At 38.3% G+C, this 17,375-nt stretch overlaps 1 protein-coding gene and 1 long non-coding RNA gene across 2 annotated transcripts; both read left to right on the plus strand.

Moving 5' to 3' along the window:
• The first annotated feature begins 1,938 nt into the window (after nt 1-1,938).
• Nucleotides 1,939-6,932, plus strand: LOC128999652 (uncharacterized). The gene is made up of 3 exons (XR_008491312.1): nt 1,939-2,021; nt 3,691-3,903; nt 6,845-6,932. It is a non-coding gene; the product is annotated as an uncharacterized LOC128999652 (long non-coding RNA).
• A 2,643-nt stretch (nt 6,933-9,575) lies between these two features.
• On the plus strand, nt 9,576-16,817 carry LOC129000585 (hydrocephalus-inducing protein homolog). The gene is made up of 9 exons (XM_054427546.1): nt 9,576-9,648; nt 9,984-10,185; nt 10,504-10,690; nt 11,392-11,610; nt 12,386-12,609; nt 13,245-13,312; nt 14,273-14,487; nt 16,435-16,677; nt 16,740-16,817. Exons 1-9 carry the CDS (start codon nt 9,576-9,578, stop codon nt 16,815-16,817), a joined length of 1,509 nt encoding a protein of 502 aa, XP_054283521.1.
• The last annotated feature ends 558 nt before the right edge of the window (nt 16,818-17,375 follow it).

The following is a 17,375-nucleotide window of genomic DNA, read 5'->3' on the forward strand; positions in this document are numbered from 1 at the left end:
TACTAGAACCCCAGAATCCATCCTTTGTTATTGTTAGTTAGTTGTTTTATTTAACTTAGTCAGTCTCTTTTTTTAGTATTTGTTTCATTACAATTTTGCTTGTGACAGAAATTATTAATAAGGCTAGCTATTATTAATTGGTGTTGTCGATGGTTATACCTATTATTTCTTGTCAACTACTTTCAGCATGTATGCATATATTGCAACTAGCCTAATTACCCTAGCACCATTCATCAAAATCAGCCAAGGTAAGTTATTGTTGATACCATACCTAGGCCTTCTCTTTGAAATTGGCAGCTAGGGAGCTAGGCCTAAATGGTGAAGCATTACCGTATGGGCAAATGGTAAAATTCAAAAGGTAATAAGTACTGAACTTATACTTAAGTTATGTTTATATTGCTCTCCCTATCTACTAATCCAAAATTAGGCTAATTTAAAAACTTTTTTCCTTGGCACTTTTGGGAGAAACGACTACATCACCCGTTGGTTTCTGAAAACTATTATTATTTGGACTCTTCCAACACAAAGTTTCTGGAGGTGGATCAACTTCTCCCGCTGCCAAGTGAAATCCACCTCCAGGATTGTTGAGCAAGTTATTTTTTTAAACACAAGAAACGTTGGAAAAGTCCAAATTATAATAGTAAGCTTAAGATATTTGTTCAAGGTAGATAAGCTTGTTAGGATATTTTTAACGGTACCGTAACTTACTTTCCTGTTAAATGGAACATTCATTAGGCCCATTATCAATGATTTCTTTTCGATAAGTTATATCGATATTTTATTTTTCGATCCGATATATCGATAGCCTACTAACGAATTGAAACATATCAGCTGACAATCCTACCCCTAGCTACTTAGACCTTTTGACCTTTTGTAGAACCCCTCAGCCCTGCCTGACAAGTCCTAGGCTTTTAACCTCTGAGCCAAGAAGCTGTGAGACGCTCATTCCTCTCGTCTCTTTTGATAAAAGTCACAACCTTCCCAGGGATTTCAACATTTTTAGGACCAAGGCCAGCCACCAGTGTTCAGAGGTTTCCACCTCATTTTCACAGAATCTGCATTGGCCTGTCCGTGACCTTTCCAATGGATCTAGGCCTAATGTGTTTCCTTAATAGGGTCGTGCCCAGTTTTCATTCCCACTAGTAGTCTGATGCCCCCCCCCCTTTTTAAGCCCAGAAAGCCTTTCCAATCCATTTTTGAGGGGTCTATAGTGTTTTTGAGGTCCTTTGTCCTGGATTGGTCCTCCAGACCGCTGCCTTCTGGACCTTAACTTACCTAGTCTCAGACTTTGGTCACACCAAATTAATCGTAGTAGGGTTCTGGCCCTGTAAGCTGTTCATCTGGCCAGTGCATCAGCTTTCTCATTCCCTTCATGCCCTGAGTGTCCGGAACAAAAGCGGTGTTTACTTCGTTCTGCCTTGCTAGGTTGTTTTGTGGGTATTTTTCACACCTTTACTGTTTGTGACATTGTCATACAAGACCCCAGGGCACATTGTGGCTTGGCTGTCTAAGAAGATCAGTATGTTCACTTTCCTCAGGTTCTTGTGCAGGATGAATTTAGCTCAGCACTCAATCGCCAGGACCTCCTAAGTAGGGAGATATTGATCTTGTTACCAGGATACACCCCCGTCCCAGAACTCCCATCCTTTCAACTTCTTTCAACAGATTTCCTCTCCTACTTCTCCTCAATCTTCCCTTCTCCTTACTATGTCTGGAACTAAGTTGAACATTTCTCTGATTTCTTTGTTGTGCCTAATTTTCTATCCTTCTCCCTCTCTAACAGATCCAAATATTTTCCTCAAAATTAGGTAGTCTTACTTACCATGAGTTTTGTTTTATTTAGATAACATCCATTGAAGGTTAAAAGAAAGAAGACCAATTTGAATGAGACTGTGACCATGTCGAAACCTACAGAAAATTTACATAAAACTGAAAAAACTCTCAATTTGGACTGCACGAAGAATGATACAATGAAATTTGTTCAGTTATTTTTGGGGGAATCACCAACAAGTGATTCAAAGGTAACTTTACATAAAATCAAATATATTTTGTCAGCAAACATAAAGGTATTTTATAAAGTAACTTATAGTAACAGGTCTGTTAAAAAATGTTTTGATTCATTTTGTAAAATTCTATGCTTATTTTTGTTTGTTTAAGTTTCATTAATATTTCATGAACAGGTTAAAATTCAAAATCAATGCAGTCCCTTGCACCTGCAATTTGATTTTTGTACAACCTACTTGTAGTCAAAAACTGAAAAAATATCAGAATTTTTTAATGAATTTCTTTTTTATTTGAATCACTTAAAATTGCTACAAGTATAAGTAAGATAAAAGATTAAGCATTAATACAGGTCTGAACAGTGGCGGATCCAGCTTTAGATTGAGGAGGGGGGGCGAGATTAGAGGTGAAGTCCCCCTCCCTCACACATAAACCCCTGAATACAATCCCTGTGGTACAATGGAACAACATCATCGTCTTCCGGGATTTTGGCAAAATCATGAACAATTCTTGTGGCAAAATCATGAACAATTCCCGTGGCAAAATCATGAACAATTCCTGTGGTCCTGTAGACATTATTGTCTCCTTCCGCATTAAATTCTGATTATCTCCCACTCCCACATTCACCGAAACGTTATCATGGTCTTTGCTGATTGCGGTAAAATTTTGTTCATTTCCCACACTTGTATGGACACCATCATTGTCTCCGGTGATCACGGCAAAACCCGAAAAAAACCCCGCGGTAACTACACCATATCATCGTCTTCCTTAATTGTTGCAAAATTATGAACATCTCCCGCGGTCGTGTAGACATTATCGTCGGTTATCATCTTCTTTCACGATCCCATATAAAATATATAATCAAATATAAAATCCTGAATATCCCCCGTGGTAACAGAAACAAGATCATCGTCTTCCATGATCGTGGCACAATCCTGATCATTTCCCGCGGAGACATCGTCATTGTCTCCCGCGGTCACAGCAATACAAGGAATAACCATTTCCATTCCATTCCATTTCCATTTCGTTTTGTCATGAGAGCCGAAGCCCCCTGACTGCATACCCGGTACCTATCCTTTAGGACATACCCGGGCCCCATGATGTAGGCCGAAGCTTACGCATCAACCTTTAGCACATCATGGGCGGATGACTTATGGTCATCAGGCTCGCCGGCTGCCGAAGCAGACCCTTCGGAAGGAGGGTTGCCCCTCAATCCTAACCAGGGATTCCGGCTGCTTGTTTAAGCGTCACTCCACCTGGGTTCCACTAGGTCGAGACCTAGAGGTCCATGGTAGAGCGCCCCGACAAGGAATAACCCCAGCAACGGAGCATCAGCATCGTCTTCCACGATGGTGGCAAAATATTGTTCATTTCACACGGTGTGGACATCGTCATTGTCTTGGCCGACCATGGCAAAATTTTTACATAAAATGCAGTAAAAAATTATATGCCTGTCGACCTCTTTGCGCCTCCCCCCCCCCTCTTGGATCCGCCACTGGGTCTGAGAGCAAGTACATGAATAGTTTAGTGAAAACAAATAACTTTACAGTAATTATTTCTTGTGTATCTTTATTTCAAAAAGTGAAGAGACTGAAATATGATTCATAAAGTTACTCCATTTTTATATTTAGAGAATGTGATTTTTATGGTATAAACATTTAACATATCCGGCATTTAAAATTATTTCAGCTGAAGCCAAGTGTTTATTTACGAGAAATGATGTTAAGCACTGACCAAAGAATCGAGCATCTTAACAAATTATCACAGAAGAAACATGGCAGTTTTCTTTCGAGAGGTATTGACCTCAAAGATTTTAAAATCAATCCACCTGTTGTTGTTTTTCAAACATTTCAACCTGGAAAACAGTATAATGCAACTGTGACAGTCTGCAATATTTCAGAGGTTTGTACACATTTTAGTTACTCTCTTAAAATTACTCCCTTGTTATCTGTTTGTAGATAGATATAGTAAAGTAGTGATTGTGTTAAACTTTTTTGATTATAAATACTAGGGATGGACGGGATTGAATTTTTAGTTCGGGACGGGACGGGACGGGATTTTTATTTCCTTCCCAATTTTCGGGACGGGACGGGACGGGATTTTTTTCTGTGCATAAAAAGAAAGTCTTGAGTGTTGCAGTTACCCAAAAAGGCATACAAAATCAATCTTTACCGTTTGTGGCACTGATATATAAAAATTAAAAAATGGGTAACAATTTACAGGTACCTGTAAAAACTTGTTACTCGCGGTCAAAATGACTCACGGTCACGGTGCTATCGTCAAAATGACGGCGGTCACGGGGTGATCGTCGGTATGACTCACGGTCACGGCGCGATCGTCGGTATGACTCCGCGGTCACGTCGTGATCGTCGGTATGACTCCGTGGTCACGGCGTGATCGTCGGTATGACTCCGTGGCCACGGCGTGATCGTCGGTATGACTCCACGGTCACGGCGTGATCGTCGGTATGACTCCGCGGTCACGGGGTGATCGTCGGTATGACTCCGTGGTCACGGCGTGATCGTCGGTATGACTCCGTGGTCACGGCGTGATCGTCGGTATGACCCCGCGGTCACGGCGCGATCGTCGGTATGACTCCGTGGTCACGGCGTGATCGTCGGTATGACTCCGTGGCCACGGCGTGATCGTCGGTATGACTCCACGGTCACGGCGTGATCGTCGGTATGACTCCGCGGTCACGGGGTGATCGTCGGTATGACCCCGCGGTCATGGCGTGACCGTCGGTATGACTCCGTGGTCATGGCGTGATCGTCGATATGACTCCGTGGTCACGGCGTGACCGTCGGTATGACTCCGCGGTCACGGGGTGATCGTCGGTATGACTCGCGGTCACGGCGCGGTCGTCGGTATGACTCGCGGTCACGGCGTGATCGTCGGTATGACTCCGTGGCCACGGCGTGATCGTCGGTATGACTCCACGGTCACGGCGTGATCGTCGGTATGACTCCGCGGTCACGGGGTGATCGTCGGTATGACCCCGCGGTCACGGCGCGATCGTCGGTATGACTCCGTGGTCATGGCGTGATCGTCGATATGACTCCGTGGTCACGGCGTGACCGTCGGTATGACTCCGCGGTCACGGGGTGATCGTCGGTATGACTCGCGGTCACGGCGCGGTCGTCGGTATGACTCGCGGTCACGGCGCGATCGTCGGTATGACTCCGTGGTTGCGGGGTGATTGTCGGTATGGCTCGCGGTCACGGCGCGATCGTTGGTCCAATAATTGCGGTCACGGCGCGATCGTCGTTATGACTCCGCGGTCACGGCGCGATCGTCGTTATGACTCCGCGGTCACGGCGCAATCGTCGTTATGACTCCGCGGTCACGGCGCAATCGTCGTTATGACTCCGCGGTCACGGCGCAATCGTCGTTATGACTCCGCGTTCACGGCGCGATCGTCGGTCCAATAATTGGGGTCACGGTGCGATCGTCGTTATGACTCCGCGTTCACGGCGCAATCGTCGAAACGACTTCGTCTCCTGCGTTCGCGGACCTATCGCTCGCAATAGCGGCGTCATCGGCACTCGCGAAGCGGCAAAATCGCCGGCGATCGGACCAAATCCCGTCCCGAAAAATTCCCGAGTTAAATGCAATCCCGTCCCAATAATCGGGAATATTTTTTTCCCGAAAAATTCCCGAAATTTCGGGACCCGTCCATCCCTAATAAATACCCTTTTAATCTTCTATTTCTGTGGATTAAACCGATAGAATTAAGCCTATCATAAAGTACACTGTGGTCCAAGCAATCGAATGCCTTCTGAAAATCCAAAAATACCCCGATAGTTTTGTTTTTATTATTTACCTTACCACACTGATTATTTTGGTGATTAAATCAACGGTGGCATCAGTCGTACCTTTCCCCTTTACAAATCTAAATTGTTCATTACATTCAAGGTTGTTTTTTAATAGAAAATCAAGAAGCCTTTGCGCAAAAACATGCTTGTATATTTTTGAAAAGATAGATATGTTCGCAATCGGACGCCAATTTTTAGGAAGGTTAGAACTACCGGTTTTAAAAACTGGGCAGATTATAAATCAAAATGTTCCGATTTTGATGAAATTTGGTAAAAAACTTTTGAACATACATTTATTCAAATGAGTTTGAAAACCAGCATGATCGGACTATTGGTTTATGAGGGTTTTCCCATTTTCTACCCTAAAATCTTTTTGTTAAGTGTCATGTAAATGTTACAAAACTATCAAAGGGTATTTTAATTACAAATTTACATTTTCATACTCTTTTTGCTTCAGAAAAACAAATGAAAACCTTTGGTATTACTAATTTTCTTGGTAACTTTATGTAGCTAATGTTACGGTGTTCCCTTGCTAACCGGAATGTTGCCGGTTCGATCCTGAGAATAGTCGACCTAGGGATGTCCTTGAATTGGGCTTTTAATAATGCCTAAAGAAATAACTAGAGGATTAGACTGTGATGTAGTAACATTATCATCTCAACCATTCAACATTCGTACAGTAGACTCTAGACTCCCTATTATCCGGACTCCTCCAGACCGAGGCCAGTCCAGATAACGGTTTTCCGGTTAAACCAACGTCCCCAAAAACTCATTAAAACGGACCGTTTAAATGCATACTGTATACAGTATTTGACTTAAGTTTAGGAGAGCATTGTATTTAGACCTGATGACTGGTCTCAAATCTTTCTCACGAGAACGGTCGTTTCACTACCGCCCACTTCCTGCCGATCTACTCCGGTTAAACCGGTGTACGGTTAAAAGGTGTCCGGATAAGAGGGAGTCTACTGTATTCATCTTAAATAATATATCCTGTACGTGTTGGCCTAATCTAATTTTGTTTGTTTTAGGTTTCAAAACAGATAAGGATAAAAAGCCGGCCAACTCACACATTTTGTGTCACACACTTGTCCAAAGTAACGTCTAAGCTTGCGCCTGGTATCTCTGTCCACTTCCTGGTCAAGTTTTCTCCAATAGATGATCAAGATTATTTAGATTACCTCTCATTGGAAACAGATGGTTACACAATTGATATTCCTATTGCGGGTATGTATATTTATGAAACTCGCATAAGAAACGATAAAACTTACATTAAAGATTTGTTACAGTACAACATTCTTCATTTCAAAACATAAATATTGTTTCATTAATTGTGCAGTGGATAAATTCGCTGTGAGAGAGCTATTGACTTGTAGTGTGGAGTATTACATGGGGAGCTCAGAAAACATTCATGTTAGTACCTGTTGTGCACCACACCTGTGAAAGGACTACTTTTTTTCTCCACTTAAATTTTTGTATTTTTAAAACTCAATCCTTCTTGTTTTATACTAATTAACTGGTCTGGAGCTTTTGCATCCTAATTAATCTTTTGTGTAAAGATTTTGTCTTAACAATTGTTTTACATTTCAGCTTTAGGATCTAGACCGTTGGTGAATTTTCCAGACATTGTGGATCTTAATGAAACCTTGGTGAAAATACCATGTACGAAGACTGTGTATGTTAAAAACATTGGAAATGTTCCTGCTGCTTTTAATATTGCATGTGAAAAGTAGGTATTTCTCCTGTAAAATTCTAGTTAGTTAGTATTGTGTTTGACTACTGTAAGTGTTGTGTAAACAATGTTTGCTTGCATTTTGTTAAAAGACTTGAGTCAAAGAACTTTTAGTAACTATATTAAAGGAACTTTCTATAGCCTAGCTCCCATTAAAGATTAACCAGCATAACATGTGGTTATGCTACATATTTGTACTATTTAGCTATGTTTTTATAAATTTAATGTAATCATTTAATGGACAGTATTTTTCTAATAGACTGGTATACACAGTAGCATCAGTGACGTAGCCAGGATTTTAAAATAGGGGGGGTCGACCGACTGGGGGGTCTGGGGGGTATACCATACCCCCAGTTAAAGGGGGTCTGGGAAAAAATTAAAAAATATGTAGGCCCTAAAATGGTTTTTTTTAGCTCTCTTGGCATTGAAAATAATCAACCCCAACGTCAATACAGTATGATTATATAATTTTACATTTAATTTAACAAAAAAATATTATATTTAAGACCAGAAGGCTATGTTACCTGGCTACGTCACTGGGAGGATGCTTTGATACTTTGGTAGTACTTACAGGGAGTGCTGCAAGAAGCGTGCTACTTTTTCTAAATAGAACCATATGTTATAACTGCCATTTTGAGTAAAGGCCTATAGGTAGCTACAACGTAATATAATGTTACCTTATAGCTACCGGATGCTTTATTTTTTCAATACAGGTAGACTAGAAGTCGGCCAGTGGTCGAAAACTCAACCAAAAATAATGTAATATGTACATACTTCTATTTTCACCCCAGGCTGTAAATAAAACATGTGAAAATTGTGTAGCAGTATTCCATTTGTTTTGATTTTCTGTTTATATATCATGTTGTTATTTCGTCACCAGCATGGCAACCCATAAAGGCCCATGTTAATAGGTAAACAAAATTAAATCATTTTTCACACTTATTTTTTTGCCTATTTTAATTTATAAATCGACTCTGCACACCTACAGGAAAATATCTTTTCCTACAGTCACCCGACAAAGTTGGCTTCCTTGTACTGTTTATAGTACAGAAAGCTGCTAATTGCTGCATATTTATACTTTGCCGTACGGTTTATACTTTGCCGTACGGTTTATACTTTGCCGTACGGTTTATACTTTGCCGTACGGTTTATACTTTGCCGCACATCAGGATTCCAACGAAACAACACAAAACAGCGTGGTTCTATTATGCACGTAGTCCGTGTACGCTTGGAAATAGGTTGGCAACACTTAAAGATAATAATACTATGAGCAGCTGATTGACTATTATAACTACGATTTAACCTGTCATTTCGTGTTTATAGTTTCGGTATTTCTGAACTTTCTGGACTTTTCTTTTAAACATTTTTAAATACCTTTAAAGAATTTTTTTTAGGCGCGGAAACCGTTTCAAATTACAAAAACATACGGAACTATATTCTCAAAACGCGGAGCACATTTCTTGCCGAGGAAAAATAGCGGAGTGATACGGACCGCGGGTACTACTTTCTCTAGGGCACCATTTGTGTTGCCAGCTGAACCTAAAAACGTGTTGTATAGTGTTTGAAAGACTAATTATTTATATGCTTTATAGTGACTGTAGGAAAAATATAATGTGTAACACGAGTGAAAAAGGCCTTTGCTGCACTCGAGATCATTCCGCACTCGCCTGCGGCTCGTGCGTAAACATTGCTCTCGTGTGCAGCAAAGTGCCACTTTCACCACTAGTTACACAAATAACTATTCTAACAGTTTGCGTAGATTTTCCCTGCGATGCACACGAGCTGAGAAAAAAGGTTTTAAAAAAACATGCTTGTCTATTAATATATTCCTTAACATTACTGTGCATGTAGACATGATGCAGAAGGAACTATTGATTTATTTAATTTAGAGACTATAATACAAATTAACATTGTGCTAATGGAAGTCATACTCATTATTTTAAAATTTAATTTATGACTTTTTGTTTGATTTTTTCAGGCCATTTTCTGTGTCACCAACCAGATGCCTTCTACATGTTGGCAAAATAGTTATGTTGACGATACAGTTTGAAAGTGATCTATTGGATAGTTTCCTAAAAAGGATGTTTGTGAAATTTGAATCAGGTATTAAGTCGACACTAAGTTCAATTTAATTTAATTTAAATACTACCAGAACCTATTTATACACTATCAGTTATAAGTTATATAAATTCTTGTAAATTTTCCTGCCAACTATGACCATTAAGACATTTGATTAAATTCTTAACACAGTTGCCTTTTGAAATCACAAAAGGTTGATACTAAATCTGATCATAACCCAAGTTTGGATATCATTACTAAAGCGCTAAAAATATATATCAGAAAACGAAAAAGTCTAGATAAAATAAAAACAGTAAAAAAAAAATAAAAATATTATGTATACTTGATATGTCTGTTAACTAAGTTTTTATAATTTTAAGGGGAAGAGTTGTGTATTGATCTTGCTGCTTCTACAAGGAATGGTGCTATTTGGTTGGAACCAGAACAAATTAGTTTCAATGATACTTTCATGGGTTTGAAGCGAGAACAGAAAGTTACCTTGTATAACGACACACATGAAACAATCAAGTTCTGTTGGCATCAGTATGAGAATATCGACCAGGAGCTGGGACAGCTTGGAAGGTAATTGTAGTTTGAGGATTCGTACATATGTAAAAAAATTTTTCTGAATGTTTGGCTTTTATAAGTAGGTTAGATTGAGCAAAGTACTTTCATGTCCAAACGATTATCTTTTGACATTTATTAAAATTCTCTGGTGCATGAAGAGGCACCTTCTCATTGCTAGTTTTCATATTTACGTAATTTTAAAACTAATCTCAAACAAACTTTTCCAAATATTTAAAATGAATAAAAGTTAACTGTTTTATTTGGCAAGCTACACTCTTGATACAGTGGTGTCCAATGACAAGGAGGAAAATAGTAATGTTAATTTTATTGTAGGTTGAAAAATTGTTTTGAAAACGTCAAGTTAAATGAAACTAAAAGATGTGTGCAACTTCAGTACAACGAAATATTAACAGAGGATAACCATGCAAATATATATTCAAGAATAATGGAAGACCAAGTTGAACTACTGACTCCCAAAGATTATTGTTTTAGGAATAAAAATTTTGAGATCAGTCCATTGGTAAGTTTTGTTAAATCAATAAAGAGGTCTTAATATATTAAAAATGAGACTCTGAACATATGAAACTGCCCTATGAAAAGTTACCCAAGTAATCTAGATGTATACCAACTAGAAGTGGGCGAGACATGCCGAGCCTAGCCTTCAAGCTCGAGAGATCGAGCACAGGGACAGATTAAAGGGTGGGGGGAGGGGGGGTAACCAATGTTTCCTTTAATTTAATTACTGTCTCATTGAAAATGGATGAACACCCATTGCTTGCGTGCCTTTTTGTAATTGCATTATGTTAGGCCTTCTGTGAACTCCACAAGCCACAAATGCTCATTTTATACGTCAAATCACTTTTTTGCCTCATATTCGTCAAATGGGGGTTTTCCCTCCTCCCACGATAAAACCTTATCAGTATCACAGATAATGGAATCATACATAATACATTTTTATCCCATAGAGGTGGGGACCGGTTAGAATAGCAGTCAGTAAAGTAAAGAACAAGAACTATTATCAACATAACACAATTTAATGTAGCGTCTTACATTTGATCTTGCTCACTGCTCACTTGGCTTGCGACGGAACCTTGATGGAGACGATAATTTACAGACAACCCAAGTATCATGTCTCGTTAAATCTTTTAACGAATAGCAAATTGTGAAGTCAGCTAAACTGAGGTAACATAACAAAACTTATTGTGCCAATTGTTGTTACAGGAAGGTGAGCTGTGGCCTGGAGGTAGATGTTTCATGACAGTGGTGTTCTCCCCTCACACAGTGGGATCCTTCTGTTGTACAGCTTACTGCAATGCCACTGGTGTAGCTCATAGACTCCCTCTAAGGATGGGGGGAGTAGGTCTTGGACCAGTTGTCCAACTGAATTTGAGGTCTTTGGACATAGGTCCTGTCTTTCTTGGACTTACTCAGAGCTATGAGGTAAACATTTTATAAACACAATATGAGTTTGGCTACTGTAATTGATGTTTTTCAGCTTTGTTATGGGTCATACTGTCCTTTTTATGCAAAAATCACGTTTCCTTTTTTAGCACGAAATTGCTATAGCAATATTGTTGTGCTAAAATATTTCTCTTGTAAATTTAGAGGAATTTTAGTTAAGCCAATGGTCAATACAGTAGTATCAGAAAGATTGGTGCAGAACTGCTAATAATGTTCTATCGGTTTGTAAATAGATCTAACCATCTTAACCCTGTAAGATGTAAGATTTAACCCTGTAAAATATTGTATCTAATTAATTAATATGAGTAACCTTATTAATGCTTATTAATTCCTACAATAAAGGACTTATTGCAGTACTTGTTAAAACGGCTAAAGCTAAAACTTCAAGCGAGGAATATATAACTTTTCTGTCATCAATCACTTTGTATTAAAATTTTCAATAAAAAAATGTGCACATTTTTGAATACTCAAGTCTTGCTTCTAAGAGGGCATCCATTAAAATAGAATACTGCTCAATCAATATTATTTACATCTTATAAATAGCTCGTTATACTTAATTGTTTCCAAACAAGTATCGGAAATATCTTAAGCAAATCCAAATGTACTCTAGGGGAAGCAACTGCACCAACCTTCCTTTCCAATGACTTGACATATTATACGGGATGTAATTGAATATTGCAGTTTGATAATTTGTTGTAAGTTAGTTGTCCAAATATTTTTCAATTTCTTAAAAGGTTTGCTTGGTTTTTTACAGATAGTTGCTGCCAACAAGGGAGATATCCCTTGCCGTGTGGAGCATGTGCTCACCAATACAGTGTTTGGTGGAGTTTTGACAGTTCAGCCTCCCGTACAATGTCTGATGCCTTATGAAATAAAGTCTTTCATAATATCTTTCTGCAGTGGAAGGACAGGCTCTTTTGTCGAAGACGTTTTGTTCAAAATCACTCAGTCTGAGGAAGTTTTGAGAGTCATGTTGAAGTAAGTTCCATTTTTATATCCAAAATCCTTTAATCTTATAATCGTAAAAACTAAATCAACAATTTTTTGTCTTTAATAAAAAATTCTTTAATGTGAATTCGCATCTTTTGTCTAAAATGATTAATTTAACTCCTGACATTCAATGAGTATACACAATAAAGCATCAAAATTTAAATATTCAGCTTATATCTTAATAATTAATTGTAATATTATTTGTGTTCATCTGATGGTTTTGGTTTTGAAACACTATTTCAGTTCTGTAAGTGTGTAATAATTTAGTTAATTTATATTATTTATAAATGTTTGTTGTTTTACACCCATTTTATCCAACCCTTAAAGATATTAAACTATTCAAGTCTGTTTTAAATTAATGTGTTTTTTTTTTCAATATTTAGATCGCTTGATGAAACTGTTTTGAGCTAGCCAATTATAATTCTTGAACTATTTGTGAATATATGAGTTAGCTTGATGATAGCATAGTATTGTATCTTATGAGAAAATATGCCTTAGTATAATTAACATTTTTTAAATGTTATTTACCTATTTGTGCTCTACATCTAAAAGTTACCATATTAAATAACATTTTTAAAATAAATGTACCAAGTCTGAATTTTGAGTTCTATAAATATTTTTAGAGGCAATGTGGTGAATCCCACAATATCGTTTGATTGTGCTAAGTTGGATTTTGGAAGTGTAGCTGTTGGTAAGTTTTTGTTGTTTTATATAAAAAATCTGTTATTAAAAATGTTCAACAAACAAACAAAAATTCTTAATCTGTTTTATTTTGTTAGATACCTATTATTCTTGTACGTTTGTACATCACGTTTTTCAACACATTAGGTTAGGGATGAAAAATGAACATATAATAAAGTAAAAGTTTTAAATTTAAGTTCATAAACTGGATAGTCCCTTCTTAGTTCATTCATATCTGAAAAAGTCACAATCATTACACTTGTGAACCACCTTGATCATTGTCAAAATCACTTTTTTCTCCTCTAAAACATAATCTTTTGGGATATTTAATAACTTCTTGATCAGCATTGTACGTGTTACTAAATTTACGGAAAGTAAATAAAGATACGTCTTATAACACTTAAAACATCTATTTACGCTTATACTGTTACTCACAAGACGGTAAATATACAAAAGATGGTAAGTGGTGATCGATTTCGATTGGACACTCCAATCATCATCAGACCCAATAGGCGAATGTTTCGCCTATTTTTCCCATTCGCCTATTGGGTCTGATGATGATTGGAGTGTCCAATCGAAATCGATCACCACTTACCATCTTTTGTATTTTTACTGTCTTGTGAGTAACAGTATAAGCGTAAATATATGTTTTAAGTGTTATAAGACGTATCTTTATTTACTTTCCGGATATTTAATTTCAAATTTTCTGTTAACAAAAAAAAATGCATTTAATAAAATTATCATATATAAACAAGAAGTGTTATACCTTCGATAATAGATAATAGCCAATAAACTTAATCATATAGATTCATTGTGGATAGTAAAATCGCCAGAAAAATGGTAGAATGTTTGTGTTTGAGTTGATTAGTAGGGTAAGTACATGAGAAATTCTGTTTCTTTAGCGTATGGTCTCTCCGGTAGCTATGTATTGTGTTGGGAGTCTTGCTGGGCTCATTGTGTTGTTTGTCAGGGTTCCCGCAGACATTGAGTGTAGGTCTGGTGAACCAGTCCCAGGTGCCAGTAGAGTTTGCTCTCCGTGTACCGAGTGACGGCAGCAGTCCACCCATCACTTGTCAACAGTTTGCCTCCGTCCCACACAAGCCCGGACTGGTCAGTCACTGTCAGGAGTTCACCATTTCACCAGACTCTGGTGTCATCCAACCCAACACCACCCTTCACATCCAGGTAAGGCTGAGTGGTAAATGCAATGTAGTTTTTGTAAATTTAAAAATTGTCCTTTTGTTTATCATTGTCCCTACTCCTGTACGACAATTACTTTGGACGTAGTAGTTGACAACGATGGGGGGGGGGGAATTGCACTCATGCCAAGTATGAATCGCGTGTCATGATTATGTTTCTAAAGTTCAATGGGTAAATCACTGGGAGCGAGCTGGTCTAGTATTAGAGCGCATGCTTCGGTGCCCAAGATCCCGGGCTCAAATGTTGCCAATCACCAATGAATTTTACCTATGTGATGATAGTGCCGCAACCCTCTAGAACTAGCCTGAAGAAATGTGTAAAATATTTCTGGATTAGAACTACTGTCCTCAGATGTGAAGTCGGGACTATGAGGACCATTGCCTGTTGCTGTTAGTGAACAAGAAACAGTTTTTGGGTAAAGAGTATGTGTGTAAGGGTTCAAGAGAGTTTTGTAGGTGGTTGTAAACATTTGTTCAGTTTGTATTATGTTTTGCTTTGCTGCAGAAGTTTTTCAGTTTAGTTTGAGACAATGGTCAAATTTATAGCAAAATTTGACATGCTTGCTTGTGTGGTATGACACGAGATAGCCAATTTGATTAGGGATGTCACACAGCATTCCAATGGGTAAACCCTGATTGTCTTAAACACTCCAATTTGCAAGCAAAGTTTTCTCAAATATAATCACAATCACATACAATACATATACTCATGTGCAATCAAATGTAATGTCTTGATATTGATGGGAACTGGTGGATACTCGCTGCCATTGAACAAATGGTCACAGCCTTCTGCTAACACCATTGGCCACTTATGCACGTTTAATTTGTTTACATGTTTCTCAATACATCCCATGAACTGGCAACAGATTACAATAGAAGTTAACCCCCTTTCCCACAAAGACTTAATAACAGAACAAGATTCAAACTTGGTGTGAGCTTTAATTTTTCAATTTTTCCTGACATTGTTAACGGCTACTTTGATTAAATTAACCATTCCCGGACAGGCGAAATCGTGACATAGAACGGGAAAAAATAATAGGAAAAAATAAAAATTATTTTTTCTTATTTGTGTTTTGTTATACAAGTATACATAAAATAAAATAAACACAATGGAACACTTCATACTGACAAAATAATTTTTTACTCGTTTTTAACTATGCGGATATATCCCCTACCCGTCCGTGTATGAGTAGAAAAGCAGCGGATATATCCGCCACCCGTCTTTAAAGATATGACCATGACAACGTTAGGCAATAAATAAAGAACAATATGTAAACAATAAATAAAGACAACGTAGTGTTGAGCGCGAAAAGTTGAAGGGAGCGTAGGAGAGGTTGGGGGTGCACGGGAGAGGGGGAGGCGCAGAAGAAGGGTAGGCGCGGGAGAGAGGGGGAGTGCGTGAGTGAACGCAGAAACATCTGGTTACTGCTCAAGCACCTGCCAGTCTGACTGAAGAGAAGGCGGATATATCCGCTTCCCGTCCGGAACATCAAAAACCATAAGCGGATATGTCCGCCACCCGTCCTTTATCGCCAAATACTTAGGCGGATATATCCGTCACCCGTCCGGAACATCAAAAACCATAAGCGGATATATCCGCCACCCGTCCTTTATCACCAAAGACTTAGGCGGATATATCCGTCACCCGTCCGGAACATCAAAAACCATAAGCGGATATATCCGCCACCCGTCCTTTATCGCCAAATACTTAGGCGGATATATCCGTCACCCGTCCGGAACATCAAAAACCATAAGCGGATATATCCGCCACCCGTCCTTTATCGCCAAAGACTTAGGCGGATATATCCGTCACCCGTCCGGGAAGGGTTAATTATTATACAGGTGTGGGGAAAGATTTGAACTAGCTACAACTGAAGTATTTGTAAACATTATATAATGGACTTCTAACCAGGCGGATGCACTTTTGTCACAGGTTACCTTGATCACTAACACAGAACGTAAACACTTGTGTGTAATGGTGGCAGAAAACAAGAACAGCAAGTTGTTGGAGTCCATCTCACTGTCGCTAGTGTATGAGTCTCGTGTAGCTGCCGTCACGTGTAGCCCACCTCAGTTGGTCTTTCGCTTTTCCTTCATAAACTACCAGTACACTGCCGACATCACGTTAACAAACACTTCAACTCTGCCTGCATACTTCTACATTCCTCCACAAAGTGTAAGTTAACATAAGCTTCTATATATAACTTTTCTTTGGTCACTGATATGTGATATTTTTAGGTATCAGGGGCCCTAGCATTGCTCGATGGTGTTTCATTTGTTTGGGAGATTGCCCAAGCCGACACAGTTTTGTGCTAGGCCTACAAAAAATGCAATATTTATTCTAAACCAATTAATCCGATGATAACTGTTACTTTTATAATAACACATTGAAATGTAGAATAAATTAAAAAAGGCAGCTATTTATTAAGTTAATTGTATTGAGAAACACACAACTAAATTAAAAATATATGTAAAGATAATGTTATTCAAAATTCTCTTAAACATATGCTTTGTTTACAACCCAATTAGCTCTTTACTCAGTACTTCTGAATTGAGACAACTTTGTTATCGTGCATCTCTCAATGAAAGAAAAAATTAGCTACAATCGGTAGAAAAATGTTTTATTATTCTGCATTTAGAAGTTAGTTGAAATATGGCACAATATTTCACGATATATGTTAATTTTCTTTTAATTCCATCATAGTAGAGGTCTGTGGAAGTTTTATTACAAATGTAGTACCCTTCGGGCCAAGTAAAAAAATGTCAACGTCTAGTATTTATAAAATACAGAAATAATTGAAAAATCTGTTATACTAGCCGACATTTTTCTACCTGAACTATTAAAGATAAATCTTTTAATTGTAATGTCAGAAA

The sequence above is a fragment of the Macrosteles quadrilineatus genome, unplaced genomic scaffold, assembly GCF_028750875.1.
Source record: "Macrosteles quadrilineatus isolate MER2022 unplaced genomic scaffold, UCM_ALF_1.0 Scaffold_8__2_contigs__length_117827958, whole genome shotgun sequence".
Classification (NCBI taxonomy): Eukaryota; Metazoa; Arthropoda; class Insecta; order Hemiptera; family Cicadellidae; genus Macrosteles; species Macrosteles quadrilineatus.

Coding starts and splice junctions, on each gene's coding strand:
- LOC129000585 (XM_054427546.1), top strand. CDS start 9,576: ATGTTGACGATACAGTTTGAAAGTGATCTATTGGATAGTTTCCTAAAA. Junction 11,611..12,385: donor GACTTACTCAGAGCTATGAG/GTAAACATTTTA, acceptor GGTTTTTTACAG/ATAGTTGCTGCCAACAAGGG. Junction 13,313..14,272: donor TTTTGGAAGTGTAGCTGTTG/GTAAGTTTTTGT, acceptor GTTGTTTGTCAG/GGTTCCCGCAGACATTGAGT.